The sequence below is a fragment of the Camelina sativa genome, chromosome 10 (assembly GCF_030686135.1).
Source record: "Camelina sativa cultivar CO46 ecotype springtype chromosome 10, ASM3068613v1".
In the NCBI taxonomy this organism is placed as follows: Eukaryota; Viridiplantae; Streptophyta; class Magnoliopsida; order Brassicales; family Brassicaceae; genus Camelina; species Camelina sativa.
Genome location: NC_141889.1, coordinates 13,601,124 through 13,614,221, shown reverse-complemented (window position 1 = coordinate 13,614,221; position 13,098 = coordinate 13,601,124). Strand labels below are relative to the sequence as shown.

The 13,098-nt window shown below is 35.6% G+C and overlaps 3 protein-coding genes and 1 long non-coding RNA gene across 7 annotated transcripts; 2 read left to right on the top strand and 2 right to left on the bottom strand.

Annotated features, from left to right (window-relative positions):
• Positions 1 to 90: 90 nt before the first annotated feature.
• Positions 91 to 1,638, bottom strand: LOC104718963 (DNA-directed RNA polymerase V subunit 7). Its single transcript, XM_010436794.2, has 2 exons — positions 1,459 to 1,638; positions 91 to 789 (listed from the first exon to the last, which is right to left on the bottom strand). The coding sequence occupies exon 2, from the start codon at positions 779 to 781 to the stop codon at positions 245 to 247; it is 537 nt and encodes a 178-aa protein (XP_010435096.1). The 5' UTR covers positions 782 to 789; positions 1,459 to 1,638; the 3' UTR covers positions 91 to 244.
• Positions 1,639 to 2,324: 686 nt separating this feature from the next.
• LOC104718961 (replication protein A 70 kDa DNA-binding subunit A-like) lies at positions 2,325 to 6,768 on the top strand. 4 transcript variants are annotated; one of them, XM_010436791.3, is made up of 10 exons: positions 2,325 to 2,570; positions 2,790 to 2,951; positions 4,463 to 4,647; positions 4,735 to 5,008; positions 5,087 to 5,177; positions 5,258 to 5,348; positions 5,441 to 5,522; positions 5,593 to 5,713; positions 5,806 to 6,452; positions 6,536 to 6,767. In XM_010436791.3, the coding sequence occupies exons 2-7, from the start codon at positions 2,843 to 2,845 to the stop codon at positions 5,453 to 5,455; spliced, it is 765 nt and encodes a 254-aa protein (XP_010435093.1). In that variant the 5' UTR covers positions 2,325 to 2,570; positions 2,790 to 2,842; the 3' UTR covers positions 5,456 to 5,522; positions 5,593 to 5,713; positions 5,806 to 6,452; positions 6,536 to 6,767. The 4 variants fall into 4 exon arrangements, with proteins under 4 accessions (XP_010435093.1, XP_087324412.1, XP_087324413.1 ...); XM_010436792.3 differs by having other exon boundaries at positions 2,368 to 2,570; positions 4,469 to 4,647; positions 6,536 to 6,768; XM_087468287.1 differs by lacking the exon at positions 6,536 to 6,767 and having other exon boundaries at positions 2,353 to 2,570; positions 5,593 to 5,811.
• Positions 5,741 to 7,579, bottom strand: LOC104718962 (uncharacterized). The gene is made up of 3 exons (XR_756483.3): positions 7,492 to 7,579; positions 6,583 to 6,627; positions 5,741 to 6,003 (listed from the first exon to the last, which is right to left on the bottom strand). It is a non-coding gene; the product is annotated as an uncharacterized LOC104718962 (long non-coding RNA).
• Positions 7,580 to 9,205: 1,626 nt separating this feature from the next.
• Positions 9,206 to 12,921, top strand: LOC104720380 (putative chaperone protein ClpB2, chloroplastic). Its single transcript, XM_019230497.2, has 6 exons — positions 9,206 to 9,402; positions 9,611 to 10,817; positions 10,923 to 11,104; positions 11,219 to 11,840; positions 11,933 to 12,410; positions 12,510 to 12,921. Exons 2-4 carry the CDS (start codon positions 9,629 to 9,631, stop codon positions 11,657 to 11,659), a joined length of 1,812 nt encoding a protein of 603 aa, XP_019086042.1. The 5' UTR covers positions 9,206 to 9,402; positions 9,611 to 9,628; the 3' UTR covers positions 11,660 to 11,840; positions 11,933 to 12,410; positions 12,510 to 12,921.
• The last annotated feature ends 177 nt before the right edge of the window (positions 12,922 to 13,098 follow it).

The window sequence follows — 13,098 nt, the reverse complement described above, 5'->3', positions numbered from 1 at the left end:
TGGTTAGATACTATATTTCTTAACAATCCGGTTTGACCTTGATCACGAAAGAGGAAAGCAAAAAAACACTAACAATAGTTCACATGCAGGTGGAGAAGATCATTACATTCACAAAGATCACAAAGGTTTTCATTGTTTGGTACGACTTGAGAGAGTAACCAACACACATTAACTAAAGATTGAGTTATATAGACATGAGAGATTGCCCAAAAACCCCCACACCACATGAAGAAATGATAGCAGATCACTCCTCAAAGATTGGTCCAAGATAGTCACCTTCCAAGCTAGCCAACGCCTGAAACTCTCTCTCTGCCTCCATCCACTTGGTCCCAAGCACCACGACCCTCACTGTAGCCTCAACCTGGATCCTAGACATCTTATCATTCATGAAGATCGGGTTCTCTCCTGGGATGTACTTGTAATCCGGCATCTTCGTGTATGAGAGGTAAACATTCTCGATAGGACCACATCTCATGAACACACCGTGCTTCAACACCTTGTGCACCACACCGTGAATTATCTCTCCTTTAAAGATCTTGAAAGTCATTCCGCTGAACATCACCGGGAACAGAACTTCACCCGTGTGCTCCCTGATTTTGCCTTCTCCAATCTTGTCTAGAGTCGTGACTGCCACGTAGTAGCCAAGCTCCTTGGTTGCTTTCTTGGAAGCAAATGCCTCTAGTAACTGGACTAGTATAGCCCTCTTTAGAATCAGCCCTTTTGCGTCCATGTTTTCAGCTGGAATCATCACGTTCCATGGTAACTGGACTTTGAGAAACATTTTTCAACCTTCACAACCAAAACCAAAAAATTGTCAAACAGCTATATGTAAAGGAACATGCATATACCTATCATCACATTCACATAACATTTTTCTCAAAGGAAAAGAACAGAGAAAGACTCTTTACAAAACCAGAACAGAAAAGATCATAGAGAAAGAAAAAGATAGTAGACAGAAACTTCTAGGTTCTTCTCTGAAACGAACATCTATGTTTACGAATTTTCATTAGCAACCTAAGTTCAAAATGTTCTGTCTTCGTTTAAGAATTTGGATCACAATCTATAAATGCACTAGCAACGTACCAATTCCACCTATCTACAGTACTCAGAGCATAAAATCAGAAACCGATTTCACATTATACCTATACCAAGACTAACAAAATGATTAAAAAAATGTGAGCTTTTGACTGAAAAAAAACTTCAGTCAGGCATTTAAACAAACACTGTGCAGGCATGTAAGTAACCAAGGGAGAATCATCAAAAAATCCATCAAAAGCTAACAACTTTACAAGAAATGAAAAGACCCACAACAGCTTTGAGTTTGCATTTTACGATTTTAGTACTCAGACCATTATTTCTTCCACATTTTCTCTAGCAAGCTACAACGTCCAAACCTTATAGAACTGAAAAATGTCTGAGAAAATAGTTGAGAAAATCGGAAGAGTAAAGAACCCTTACCTTTGTTTTAGATTCCGAAGGTAGGAAACAAACGAGAATCGAGCAACAGAGAGAGTGAGACTGATTTTGAAGTATCAATAACAAAGCGAGGCGAGGCGAGGCGAGAGAGAGAGAGAGAAGAAAGAGAGAAGAAAGAGAGACGAGACTTGACGCTCTCAACTCTTAAGAGACTTCAATAATTTGGTTGTTTAGGAAGTTAATGGGCTATAAAGGCCCATTACTATTGACCCATTAATATGCAATTTTTTCACCTGAGCGTAACGTTTAAAATCAAATAAAATATGTCTTTCTCATTGGAAGAATAAATATTAGGATGATTAACCTTTGGACCTTATACTGAACTATCTCAATAGGTGTTAATCTCTACTTTACTTCTAAGGATTAGCTTCTATATAGTGTATGATTGTATCTTAGGTGATATATTTGTGCAATTCTTCTATTATAATCTGAAAATGATCTAATGTCTGTTAAATTAAAGGTTCTACAACCATGGCTTTTTAACAACTGGGTTGCAAATTAATTATATTTTATGTTTATTTATCCCAAAAACCGAAATAAATTCACAAATATATATATATATATATATATATATATTTGTATTTATTAAATATATTTGATAACGATTAATCATATTTTATGTATTTTCTGTTTCTTGTAAAAATTAATTTCCCCGTTTCTTTACATATAAATTCACGAATTAATCATTTTTTATGTAAATTAATTCAAAACAAACGAAATAAATTTTCAAAAAGAATCAATACAATAAAAGTACTAGGATGTTTCTCTCCAGTTGACACATCAGCTTCTATATTGAACCATAAGCTGACACATCAGTAAAAACAAACAACCAATAAAATTATAACAATAATACATGTCATTTTTGTTTTGCCAAGAGGGACACACTGATTTATTTCTCCCGATCGAGAAAACCAAAATTTAAGAACGATCGAGAAAACCAAAATTTAAGAATCTCCACCGCCGATTCTTCTCTCCGCTTCAAATCCAATACCTTCTCCGCCGAGTTCTTTTCCCTGCAAACCAGGAGTGTGCCGATACCCGTTTTGTTTTCCGATCAACGGCGCCGGCGAAGCATGGAACCCTCCAACGTCTATGTTAGTCAATTCTTCTTTTTTTTTTCTTCCTTTTTGATGTTCAATTATCTTTTCGATTATGTTCCGGAGAAGACTTTTGATGTAACCAAAGTGATATTGTTATTGGTTTAACTTGAGTGTGTATTGTTGTTGCTCTTTGATTTTAGTTTATGGATCTCCAGACTCCTATTTAAACTAATGATATTCAGTTGTCTATATTTGTTTTCTTTTAATGTTTAGAACGAACCGTTTAGTGAGCTGAGGATTTATCCAATTAGCAGCGGTTTTTCACCATGGATGCGGCTGGTGAAAGTTCTTTTAATCAAAAAAATGAGGTAGGAGAGAAGCCTGTCATTGTTAGAGTTAAGGGAAAAGTGGGACAGTCTCTGCTAGATGCTTTCTGTAAGTTTCTTCACTCTCTCTTTTTGCTTAATGTCCTTTGTTTGTTGCTCTTGGTTCTTTTCTCCGTCTGTAGCTATTATGTGGACGGGGAAGAACTGATTTTGTTTAAAACTTGAAAGTGAATAGTAGAGTAATGATAAAATAACTTTAGCAGAAAAGAAAAATAAAGTTGTAGCTACATATTGTGGTCTTAGAAATTAAAATCCCAAATAAGATTAATAAAAATTAAACATAGTGCATGTAGTCGATGAAGCGATAGATTTCCTTGTATATAAAGCAGTCGTCGCAAACGTCATCAAATTCCCCAACAACACATGTGTCCCCAACTTCAATCTTAGTTAGAAGCAGATCGTATTCACGGTATTTCCTCACGCTCAATTCTAGAATGACATGACGACAATTTTGCTGGCATTGTCTTACCACCTGCATCCCTTGATTCTTCCACAGTTTAGTAACATAGTTGGATCCTTCTTCAAACTGCCCTTCTCCGATTAAAATCATTCCGTAAACATACATGGCCGAGAAATGAGTAGCTTCAGCGGCATAAGAAATTTTTGCTAGGCCTGTAGAAATTTTCTTCCTGTAATAATAATCTGAAAGAGCACATATAAAAATAGCATGTATATTTCCAGCCTTAGCACATTCAGCTAAAAAATCGATATTTTTTGGAATCTTATTCCATGGTGGTGGAAACACTTCAGCAAGATTAAGATTCTTCAAAACATCTGGGAATTTTGAGATACCATAAAAAGTCTTGCAAGTAAATATACAAGCTTGAAAATCTTCAGCTGATGATTCACCAACTTTAGAAAGAATAATTGCTAACATATCATCTGGAAGATTGGTGAGAACCGGTTTGTAACATCTAGAACTCATGGTTTTGTTATACGTATTTGTATTTTTGAATTGTAGAATCAGTTTATACTTTCTGATCTGTTTATAATTGTCATTTTGTCCTTTCGTTTAATATATCATTATTTAAAAGGGTTTAAAAAAGATATGTAACGACAATAGTAATTTGATTATTGTTTACAAATATTTGAATGAGTCTTTCCCAAGGTTTAGCCATGTTCTTCTTATGTCTGTCAGATGCATTGTGCACCTTGAACTAAGTATGAAAATAAAAAATATTCGAATGAGTATTTTCTTTTAATGAGTATTTTCCCAAGGTTAATCTATGGTTTTCTTAATGTATATATTAGATGCATTGTACACTTTGAATTAAGTGTTGATTAGTTTTCATATAAGTTACATTGAACGACACTATTGTATATACAAGGAATCTATTTGAATTTAAAGCTTTATGAAGATATTGAAGGCCACATTTTTAACGTGTATAATAAATGCATAATCTTAAAGTCTAAATTCATGTATCTAATGTATTTCTCCTACTCGACAAACCTATATATATACATTTTTCCCCCATCTTGTTTACAAGCTACTAAATCATTGTTGTTGTTCTATTCTCATATTGTAAGTTTGCGTGGTTTTGTTTAACTTGTTTCTTTTAGTGCCAGTGGATTCACAAGAAAGGAATTTACTTACACTACTATCCAAGAAGATACCTCTCGATGATCTGGTCATAGGGAAAACTATGCAACATGTTGCTGTTCGTATCTTGCGTATGTGGGAAGCAAGAAACTTCAAACTTAACGGAACACTCATGAGTTTGGATATGCTCTTTTTGGATGAAAAGGTATTTCCTGTTTTTAACCTTTGCCTTGAAGTTCTTTTAAATCAATTGTTGAAGTAGATAGAATTTTTGATAAGTGGTATTATGCAGGAAAATGTAATTCAAGGATCAATTTACCACCGCCGAATTGCCAAATTTGAAGACCATCTCGAAGAAGGGAAAATGTACCTTATTAGCAATTTTGAAGTTGTTCCCACCTACGGCTATTACAAAGTGACAGACAATCCATTTACTATCAGATTTTTGGATTCAACTCAGATTGTTCAACTTCCCGAAGATATCTGTACAATAAACGTTGAAAAATTCAGGCTATACACTTATGCTGAAAATCACAAATTTGTCGGGACCAATATCCACTTGTTTGGTACGTGTTTATGTTTTTTCAAATTAATTTTCTTCATATTTAAATTATTAAAATTTCTTACATTCCATATAAATGTAGATGTCGTGGGACAAATATTGGAAGTCCATGGGTCTAATTTGGAGGTTTCTACCTCAACTGAAAGGATCGTCCTCCTGCTCTTGCTAGCAGAGTTAGTTTCTAAAGTTATTTCTAATTAATTTTTGAGATTTGGTAAACTATAAATTAACATTCCTTTTTAAAAATGAGCAGCAATGAATCAATACGAGTTACACTTTGGGATGAGCAAGCTTCAACCTTTCGTCAACAATTGCAGCAAACTAATCGACAAAACAGTGTCATTGTATGCACTTGTTTGAACCCAAAAATGTTTGCAGGTACTCAGAATACATTTTCCCAAACCTACACTAAATATTTATATTAAATTCAATTTAGGCAAAATGCATTTGAACTCAAGTGGAGCAACGAAGACATATATCAATGATGAGTTAGAAGCAGTTCAAAAGTTGATGAAACGGTAAATACATACTTACTAATGTTCATTATATTAATAAGTTCATTGCTAATGTAATAAAAAAATTTAACAGGATGGGAATAGACAACAGAGCAAAACCTCCAACAATAGTCGAACAAAATAATCTGAAAAACAACTTGGGAGTTTGGACTATTGGCCAAATATTTGAATACATATATAGTGGAGCAACTGAGGTATTTTGAATTTATGATTCGCACTTATTGTTAAAAAAAAATTATATTAATGCTATTCTATTAACGAATTAGTTAAACTTATACAATGTTAGGAAAAAGATTTGTTTTGTCAAACAAAAGTGATTGGCATTTCTCAACACAATGGATGGAAATATTTGGCGAAATGAAAGAATATCTCAGTGCTGACAATATCGCCAACGATGAGAGTGATATCGATGGAGTAAACCTTCTCTACACAACAGAGTATCTAAATGCAATCAAGTGCTCTGGATTGCCTAATCATTCACTCGCTGTTGAAAAAATACGCACCGGTTATTCTATTGAGAAACATAAACCAGAAAGAAGGGTTATGTAATGGGACGAGGCTAATGGTGACACGTTTAGGTGAAAAGGTGCTGGAAGCAGAGATATTAGCATGCACAAATGTTGGCAAAAAAAATACTCATTCCAAGGATCATCATGACAAAAGCATATACCAATTGTCCATACAAGATGACGAGACGACAATTCCCAATCCGAGTTTGTTATGCTATGACAATTAACAAGAGTCAAGGGCAAAGTTTGGAGAATGTAGGTGTTTATCTACCAAAACCAGTTTTTAGCTATGGACAACTCTATGTTGCACTATCAAGAGTCACCTCAAAAAAAGGATTGCGAATATGGAGCCCAAGATCAAACAAAGCAAAGAAGACATCAATCAAAAATGTCGTCTACAAGGAGATATTCAACAATGTCACAAGTAATAGCAAACAAAAAACCAAACCAAAAAACAACATTTAACCATTGCTTCTCATAAACACTAACCTACACCCAAAATTGCAGGTGAAGAAAACCAAGAAAGAGAAGAAGATCAAGTCGGACTAACTCACCTCGTAACTTCACCCCCTACCCCATTTTAAAGCAGCCCATCTCACCTACAAAAAACAACTCTTTTGAATTTATTTTTTCAGTTCATAAACTACGATCAATGTTTGAAAAAAAAAACACCAAAAGCTTCGTTATTCGAATAAAATATATGTTGTTCGTTATCCACCAAAAGAAAAGGAAAAAAAAACCCAAAAGCTTATCGAGTGAGAGCGGTTTGGCTCTTACTCATTTCACTATGCTTCAATAATATTACTATTGTACGTATTATATTCATCAGATTTTAAAGTCGTACAATGAAACAACAAACATAAAATATCAAAAACATTACTATAGAAAAATTAGATATATGTATTTTGTCTCATATGAAAAGTACAGAGAGAGAGAGATCAAATCAGCAATACATTCATCAATTAGGTAATCACCATTAAGCACAAAAAGCATGTTCTCCCTGTCACAAACCTGAATCAAACATCCATTCACAATTTAATTTGGTCATTAGACAAACAAGCCAGATCAAACAAGGCCATTGGTCTAAACGAAGAGCATATGCAACATGAGCTTGATCATTACAAGGAGAAGCTCGATGAGTCTACCAAAAGTCAATTTCTCTTGCAACATTAGACATGGCATCATATATATAGTCTTCTCGATTATCCAAACATGATGAACATTAAAACAAACACAAGTAATCTAACAAGCGATCCAGTTTCTTATAAACTAAGTCATTCAAATCCCCAAATCAAGAAACAAGCCACATAGATACACAAACACCCAGAAAAAATCAAAACCAGAAAAATTCAAAACCCAAAAATCAAAAATAGTTTCTCTCAGAGTCAATATGTTTCTAAGATATCAAAACCCAAATATCTAAAAGAGAAACAGACGGAAAGAGGGAGAGAGAAGAAAAAAACCTGAACTCAGGCGAAGATGAGAGAGAACCAGCTGCCTGGTTCACGCCGATGAAGATCCAACCCTCAAATCACGATGAATGTGTGTTTTGAGAAAAAAAACAAACCATTAATTGGTTTATTCATTTTGATTGGTTTACAGATTTTTGGTTGTTTTAACCGGTTTAACCATTTGACTCAATAAAAATAGAATTGATAGATTAAATGGTTAACTATTACCCATTACAACTCAACTTATTTGATCCACTAAACCAAGAAACTCATTAACTCATTTTATTCATGAACTCATTAGCATAAATTTTGTTAACTCATTAGGGTTCATGGATTGGATCGAGTTGAATTGATCCATAAAACTTGACACATTTTGACACTTTTACCCGTATGACCACTATTAATCAAACAAACAGGTGATAAACAAAACCTTAGATGACAAAACACAAAAAACAAAAACAAACCTCAATTTCTTAATTAATCTCTACGATCAACTGTTTCAAGATTTCTATCCGCAAATCATATTCAAACTTCCACCCTCAAATCAAATTCTATTGGGAATCAATGTAATAGGCCACCAACGATTCCAATTTACTCAAAAACGAGAAAAAATCGAAATAAAGTGGAAGATATTTTAAAGGATTACAATTATGGGCCGGCCTAAAGGCCTTTTATGTTTTATTTTTTCCAAAAAAGAAGGTATATTATGTTTCCAAAGTCAATATTCACGTACTAAAGTAAAAAAAAAAAAAAAAAAAAAAACAGAACCAAAACAAATTAGAACAGTAAATATCAATAAATAAAAAAATTAAAAAAACCTAAATTACCAACAAAATACAAAAAATCCTACAAAAACAAAACATAAAAAAGAACCAGAAAAACAAAACAATATAACAAAAAATACAATACAACCAAATTAAACAAAAAAACAAAAAAATAAACAAAAGTAAAAACAAAAACATACTACAAAATAATTAAAAAAACAACAACAAAAAAGCAACCCCGCGGCGTAGCGCGGATACTATCCTAGTTTGATGTAAAGAATCGGAAGAATTACTAATTGCCAAGGTAAGGAGACTAGTTTCAGAAGGGATCTAAGTATTTATTTATTTTTATTTTAACTAGGGCTGGGCATTCGGGTAACCCGTTTGGGTTCGGGTATTACACATTCGGGTTCAGGTAAACGGGTTTAGAAAAATAGAACTCATTGGGTATTTTTAGATATATGGGTTCGGTTCGGTTTGGGTACTATCAGGTTCGGGTCGGTTTGGGTTACAAATTTTAGAACCCGATTAGTACCCGAACTACCGGGTACCCGAAAAAATATAATTAAATTTAAATAAATTTAGTTAAATTTTGACTTACATAACAAAATATTTTAGATATTTTGATTATTTTTGATATTTAGGTATAAAACTAAATGAAATATTCAAAATTATAATCATAATTTTGAGGTAATTGCATTATATTAATGATAAATATTATAAATATGTTTATATGTTCGGGTTTAATGGGTACCCAAACGGGTACCGGGTATTACCCGACCCTAATCCGAACCCACATGTATTAGAATATAGAACCCAATAAAGTTTTATAGGCAAACCCGTACCCAACCCGAATCCGATTTTTCGGGTCGGGTTCCGGATATCGGGTACGGTTTTTATGCCCAAACCTAATTTTAACTAAAGAATTAAAGTATATATATAGTTAATAGTTCTCACCTCTCAAGCGACTCAGCGGCAGTTTGGTTATTTTCTTTTTAGAAGAAAGTTTTATTTCCTATATTTCTTTCGCAAAAAAAAAAATATTTACATTGGATTTAGGGTTTCTTATTCAAGTTACCTTAACCAAATTCGATTTGGATAGTCGGAGAGCTTCTCAGAAAATAAGAAATCAGAATCCACAAAATCTTGGACAGATAAGGTAACTTGATTCAAGTTTCTTGTATAAATTATATTCAACAACGTGATGCTTGCTTACGCTGTGAGGTGAAGTGAGAGATCAAAATTAGTTTAGGGTTTATCTCTGGTTTCTAAAAGGGTCTGTTCAAGTTTAGGGTTTATTTCTATTGTTTCTTGTTTGATTATAGTGATCAGGTTTTGGTTTATTTGTCTCTCTTGCACTGGTTTAGAGAGGAAGGCGACGATCGATGATGAATGCTACGAAATTTAACCCCAAGGTCCAGGTTATACTTGGAAACGTTCAGGCGCTTGCCGTAAGATTGTTGCATGTCCAAGTAACACCTCTGCATCTCGGAGCTACTTTGATTGTTGACCGGACTTGTGTTTTCTATCGAGCAATCACGCGTGCAGGTGGATGCGATACCTCGGCTCAGTCAGCTGTGAAAGTAATCAACCAAGCCTTGAACAACCTCCCAAAGCAGGCTCCTCCTACACCAGTACCAAACAGAGCCATTCCTCAAAATCCAGGTCTTAACATAGCCCAGCAGATAGTACAGAATCTTACCTTACAAGCTCCAACCATTCCTCAAAATAATCCAAGTCTTGTTACGGTCTTAACTCGTGCACAGAAGAAGACCAATGTGGGAGAAGAGGATTTGGTGATTAGTCTTCTTGAAGATTCTCAAATCAGGGATTTGTTGCAACAAGCTGGTTTTGTGCCAGAGAAGGTCAAGTCTGAGGTGGAGAAGCTTCGTGGGGAAGTAATCCTCAAGGCTTTGAAGACTTATGGGACAGATTTGGTTGAGCAAGCAGGTAAGCTTGATCCTGTCATTGGCCGAGACAAGGAGATTAGAAGAGTTGTTGGAATTCTCTCAAGGAGAACCAAGAACAACCCGGTGCTAATCGGTGAGCCAGGTGTTGGAAAAACTGCTATCGTTGAAGGTTTGGCTCAGAGGATTTTGAAAGGAGACGTGCCTATCAATCTTACTGATGTAAAGCTCATTGCCTTGGACATGGGTGCATTGGTTGCTGGAACAACACTCCGCGGACAATTCGAAGAAAGATTGAAGTCTGTCTTGAAAGCAGTTGAGGACGCTCAGGGCAAAGTTGTTCTCTTTATCGATGAGATCCACATGGCTCTTGGTGCAGGCAAAGCAAGTGGTACCACGGATGCTTCTAATTTACTTAAACCTATGTTAGCAAGAGGTCAGCTTCGTTGCATTGGAGCTACTACACTTGAGGAATACCGAAAACACGTTGAGAAAGATGCTGCATTCGAGAGAAGGTTCCAGCAAGTGTTTGTAGCTGAGCCTAGTGTCCCTGAAACTATCAGTATTCTTCGAGGGCTTAAAGAAAAATATGAAGGACACCATGGTGTTCGTATCCAAGACAGAGCTCTTGTTGTTGCTGCTCAGTTGTCTGCCCGCTACATCACTGGTCCGTTGCGCAATCTTTTTTATTTTAAATATGTTGTTGTTGTATGATATTATGATTCTTTTATTTTGGCTGATATGTGTTCTGTTCTGTTCTGTATATGCTTAGGTCGACATTTACCGGATAAGGCAATTGATTTGGTTGATGAGTCTTGTGCACATGTAAGAGTCCAGCTTGATAGTCAACCAGAAGAAATTGATAACCTTGAAAGAAAAGGGATGCAACTAGAGATAGAAGTTCATGCTCTCGAAAAGGAGAACGACAAAGCTAGCGAAGCTCGTCTAGCCGAGGTGAATCACTATCAAAACATGTTTTTATCTATATCTATATATATAAGAAGACTGCATTGTGACTGTTGTTAGAGTTTATATACGAGCTTCTTTGATTTGTACGTTATTCTGCAGGTGCGGAAAGAGCTTGATGACTTGAGGGACAAGCTTGAGCCTCTTACAATAAAATACAAAAAAGAGAAAATGGTAATTAATGAAACTCGGAGGCTTAAACAGAGACGAGATGAGCTCATGATTGCTCTACAAGAGGCTGAGAGACGATATGACCTTCCTAAAGCTGCTGATCTAAGATATGGTGCAATTGAGGAAGTAGTATCCGCCATAGCGAAATTAGAAGAGAATGCTAAAGATAACGTGATGCTTACGGAAACTGTTGGGCCAGATAATATTGCAGAGGTAGTGAGCCGATGGACTGGGATTCCAGTAACAAGACTTGACCAAAACGAGAAGAAGAGACTACTTTCTCTTGCAGATAGGTTGCACGAGAGAGTTGTTGGACAAGACGAAGCCGTGAAAGTTGTGGCTGCGGCAATTTTAAGGTCGAGGGTGGGCTAGGAAGGCCACAACAACCGTCTGGTTCTTTTCTCTTCCTCGGTCCAACTGGTGTTGGCAAAACTGAGCTGGCTAAGGCTCTTGCTGAGCAACTCTTTGACGATGAAAACCTACTAGTTAGGCTTGATATGTCGGAGTATCATGAAAAATACTCTGTTAATAAACTTATAGGGGCACCGCCTGGGTACGTAGTGCTTAACTCAAAAGTCTCTTTTTACGTGTTTTGTAATTAATGGTATAATGGAAACTCACATGATAGTACACTTTCTTTTCTAGGTACATTGGTCATGACGAAGGTGGACAACTAACTGAACCCGTGAGGAGACGACCTTTCTGTGTTGTACTATTTGATGAAGCTGAAAAGGCCAATGCTACCGTATTCAACACGCTACTTCAAGTGCTAGACGATGGGAGATTAACGGATTCGCATGGGAGGACAGTCGATTTTAAAAACACAGTTATCATAATGACTTCTAACCTTGGGGCTGAACACCTTATTTCAGGGCTTACAGGTGAAGTGGCAATGCAAGAGGCTCGAGACAGCGCAATGAAGGAGGTCAAAAACTATTTCAGGCCAGAGCTGTTAAACAGATTGGATGAGATAGTGATGTTTGATCCTATGTCCCACGAGCATTTGAGAAAAATCGTTCAACTCCAAATGAAGAGTGTTGCTAATCGGCTTGCTGAGAAAGGTGTATCTATGTCTGTCACAAATGATGCATTAGACTACGTTTTAGCAGCCAGTTACGACTCGGTAAATGTCCTTTTCCTTATCCACTTAAAAAGTATGTTGTGCTTGAGGTTTTTTACATTTGTTGTTGCATCACTTAATATTGTATGATTATTATTGTAGGTGTATGGTGCTAGGCCCATTAGGAGATGGCTAGAGAGGAAAGTGGTCACAGATATGTCAATGATGATTGTGCGAGAAGAAATCAATGACGACTCCATTGTGTGCGTTGATGTAAATGAGGATAAAACTGATCTTGTCTACCGAGTAGAAAAGCATGTGGAAGTGAAGACCGAGCAAACGTCAGAGGTTGTGAGTCATTCAAGGAATAAGAGGGGAAGTAATAACGAAGGAAACATCGTGACTCTAACCAAAAGAATTAAAAATGAAGTCATAGTGTTAGATTGAAGAACGATGAAGGATTGAAAGTTAGATTCATATTGCTTTTACGCTCTGTTTTTTTCTTTCTTTTTTTTTGGTTTATATATACTATAATAATATAACTCAACACTATAATGAAATATCTTTCTATAAACTACAAAGGTTTGCCTCCTCTTATAATTTGGCTAAATTCACTACTGCCTCTGAACCCTCTCTTTGAACATTGGTTTTAAACTATGAGCAATTCTACTTTCTTATGCTGGCAACTCTATATAACTTATATAAAGCTTGCTTTTAATAAGATATCTAAAATCGGTATATCTCAAAATTT

Bases quoted from the DNA above. Each gene is read 5' to 3' on its own strand.
- LOC104720380 (XM_019230497.2), top strand. From the start codon at position 9,629: ATGATGAATGCTACGAAATTTAACCCCAAGGTCCAGGTTATACTTGGA. The intron at 10,818-10,922 runs GTCCGTTGCGCA...GTATATGCTTAG, and splicing joins GTCTGCCCGCTACATCACTG to GTCGACATTTACCGGATAAG. The intron at 11,105-11,218 runs GTGAATCACTAT...GTTATTCTGCAG, and splicing joins GCGAAGCTCGTCTAGCCGAG to GTGCGGAAAGAGCTTGATGA.
- LOC104718963 (XM_010436794.2), bottom strand. From the start codon at position 781: ATGTTTCTCAAAGTCCAGTTACCATGGAACGTGATGATTCCAGCTGAA.
- LOC104718961 (XM_087468286.1), top strand. From the start codon at position 2,843: ATGGATGCGGCTGGTGAAAGTTCTTTTAATCAAAAAAATGAGGTAGGA. The intron at 2,952-4,468 runs GTAAGTTTCTTC...TTTTAGTGCCAG, and splicing joins GTCTCTGCTAGATGCTTTCT to TGGATTCACAAGAAAGGAAT. The intron at 5,009-5,086 runs GTACGTGTTTAT...ATATAAATGTAG, and splicing joins GACCAATATCCACTTGTTTG to ATGTCGTGGGACAAATATTG.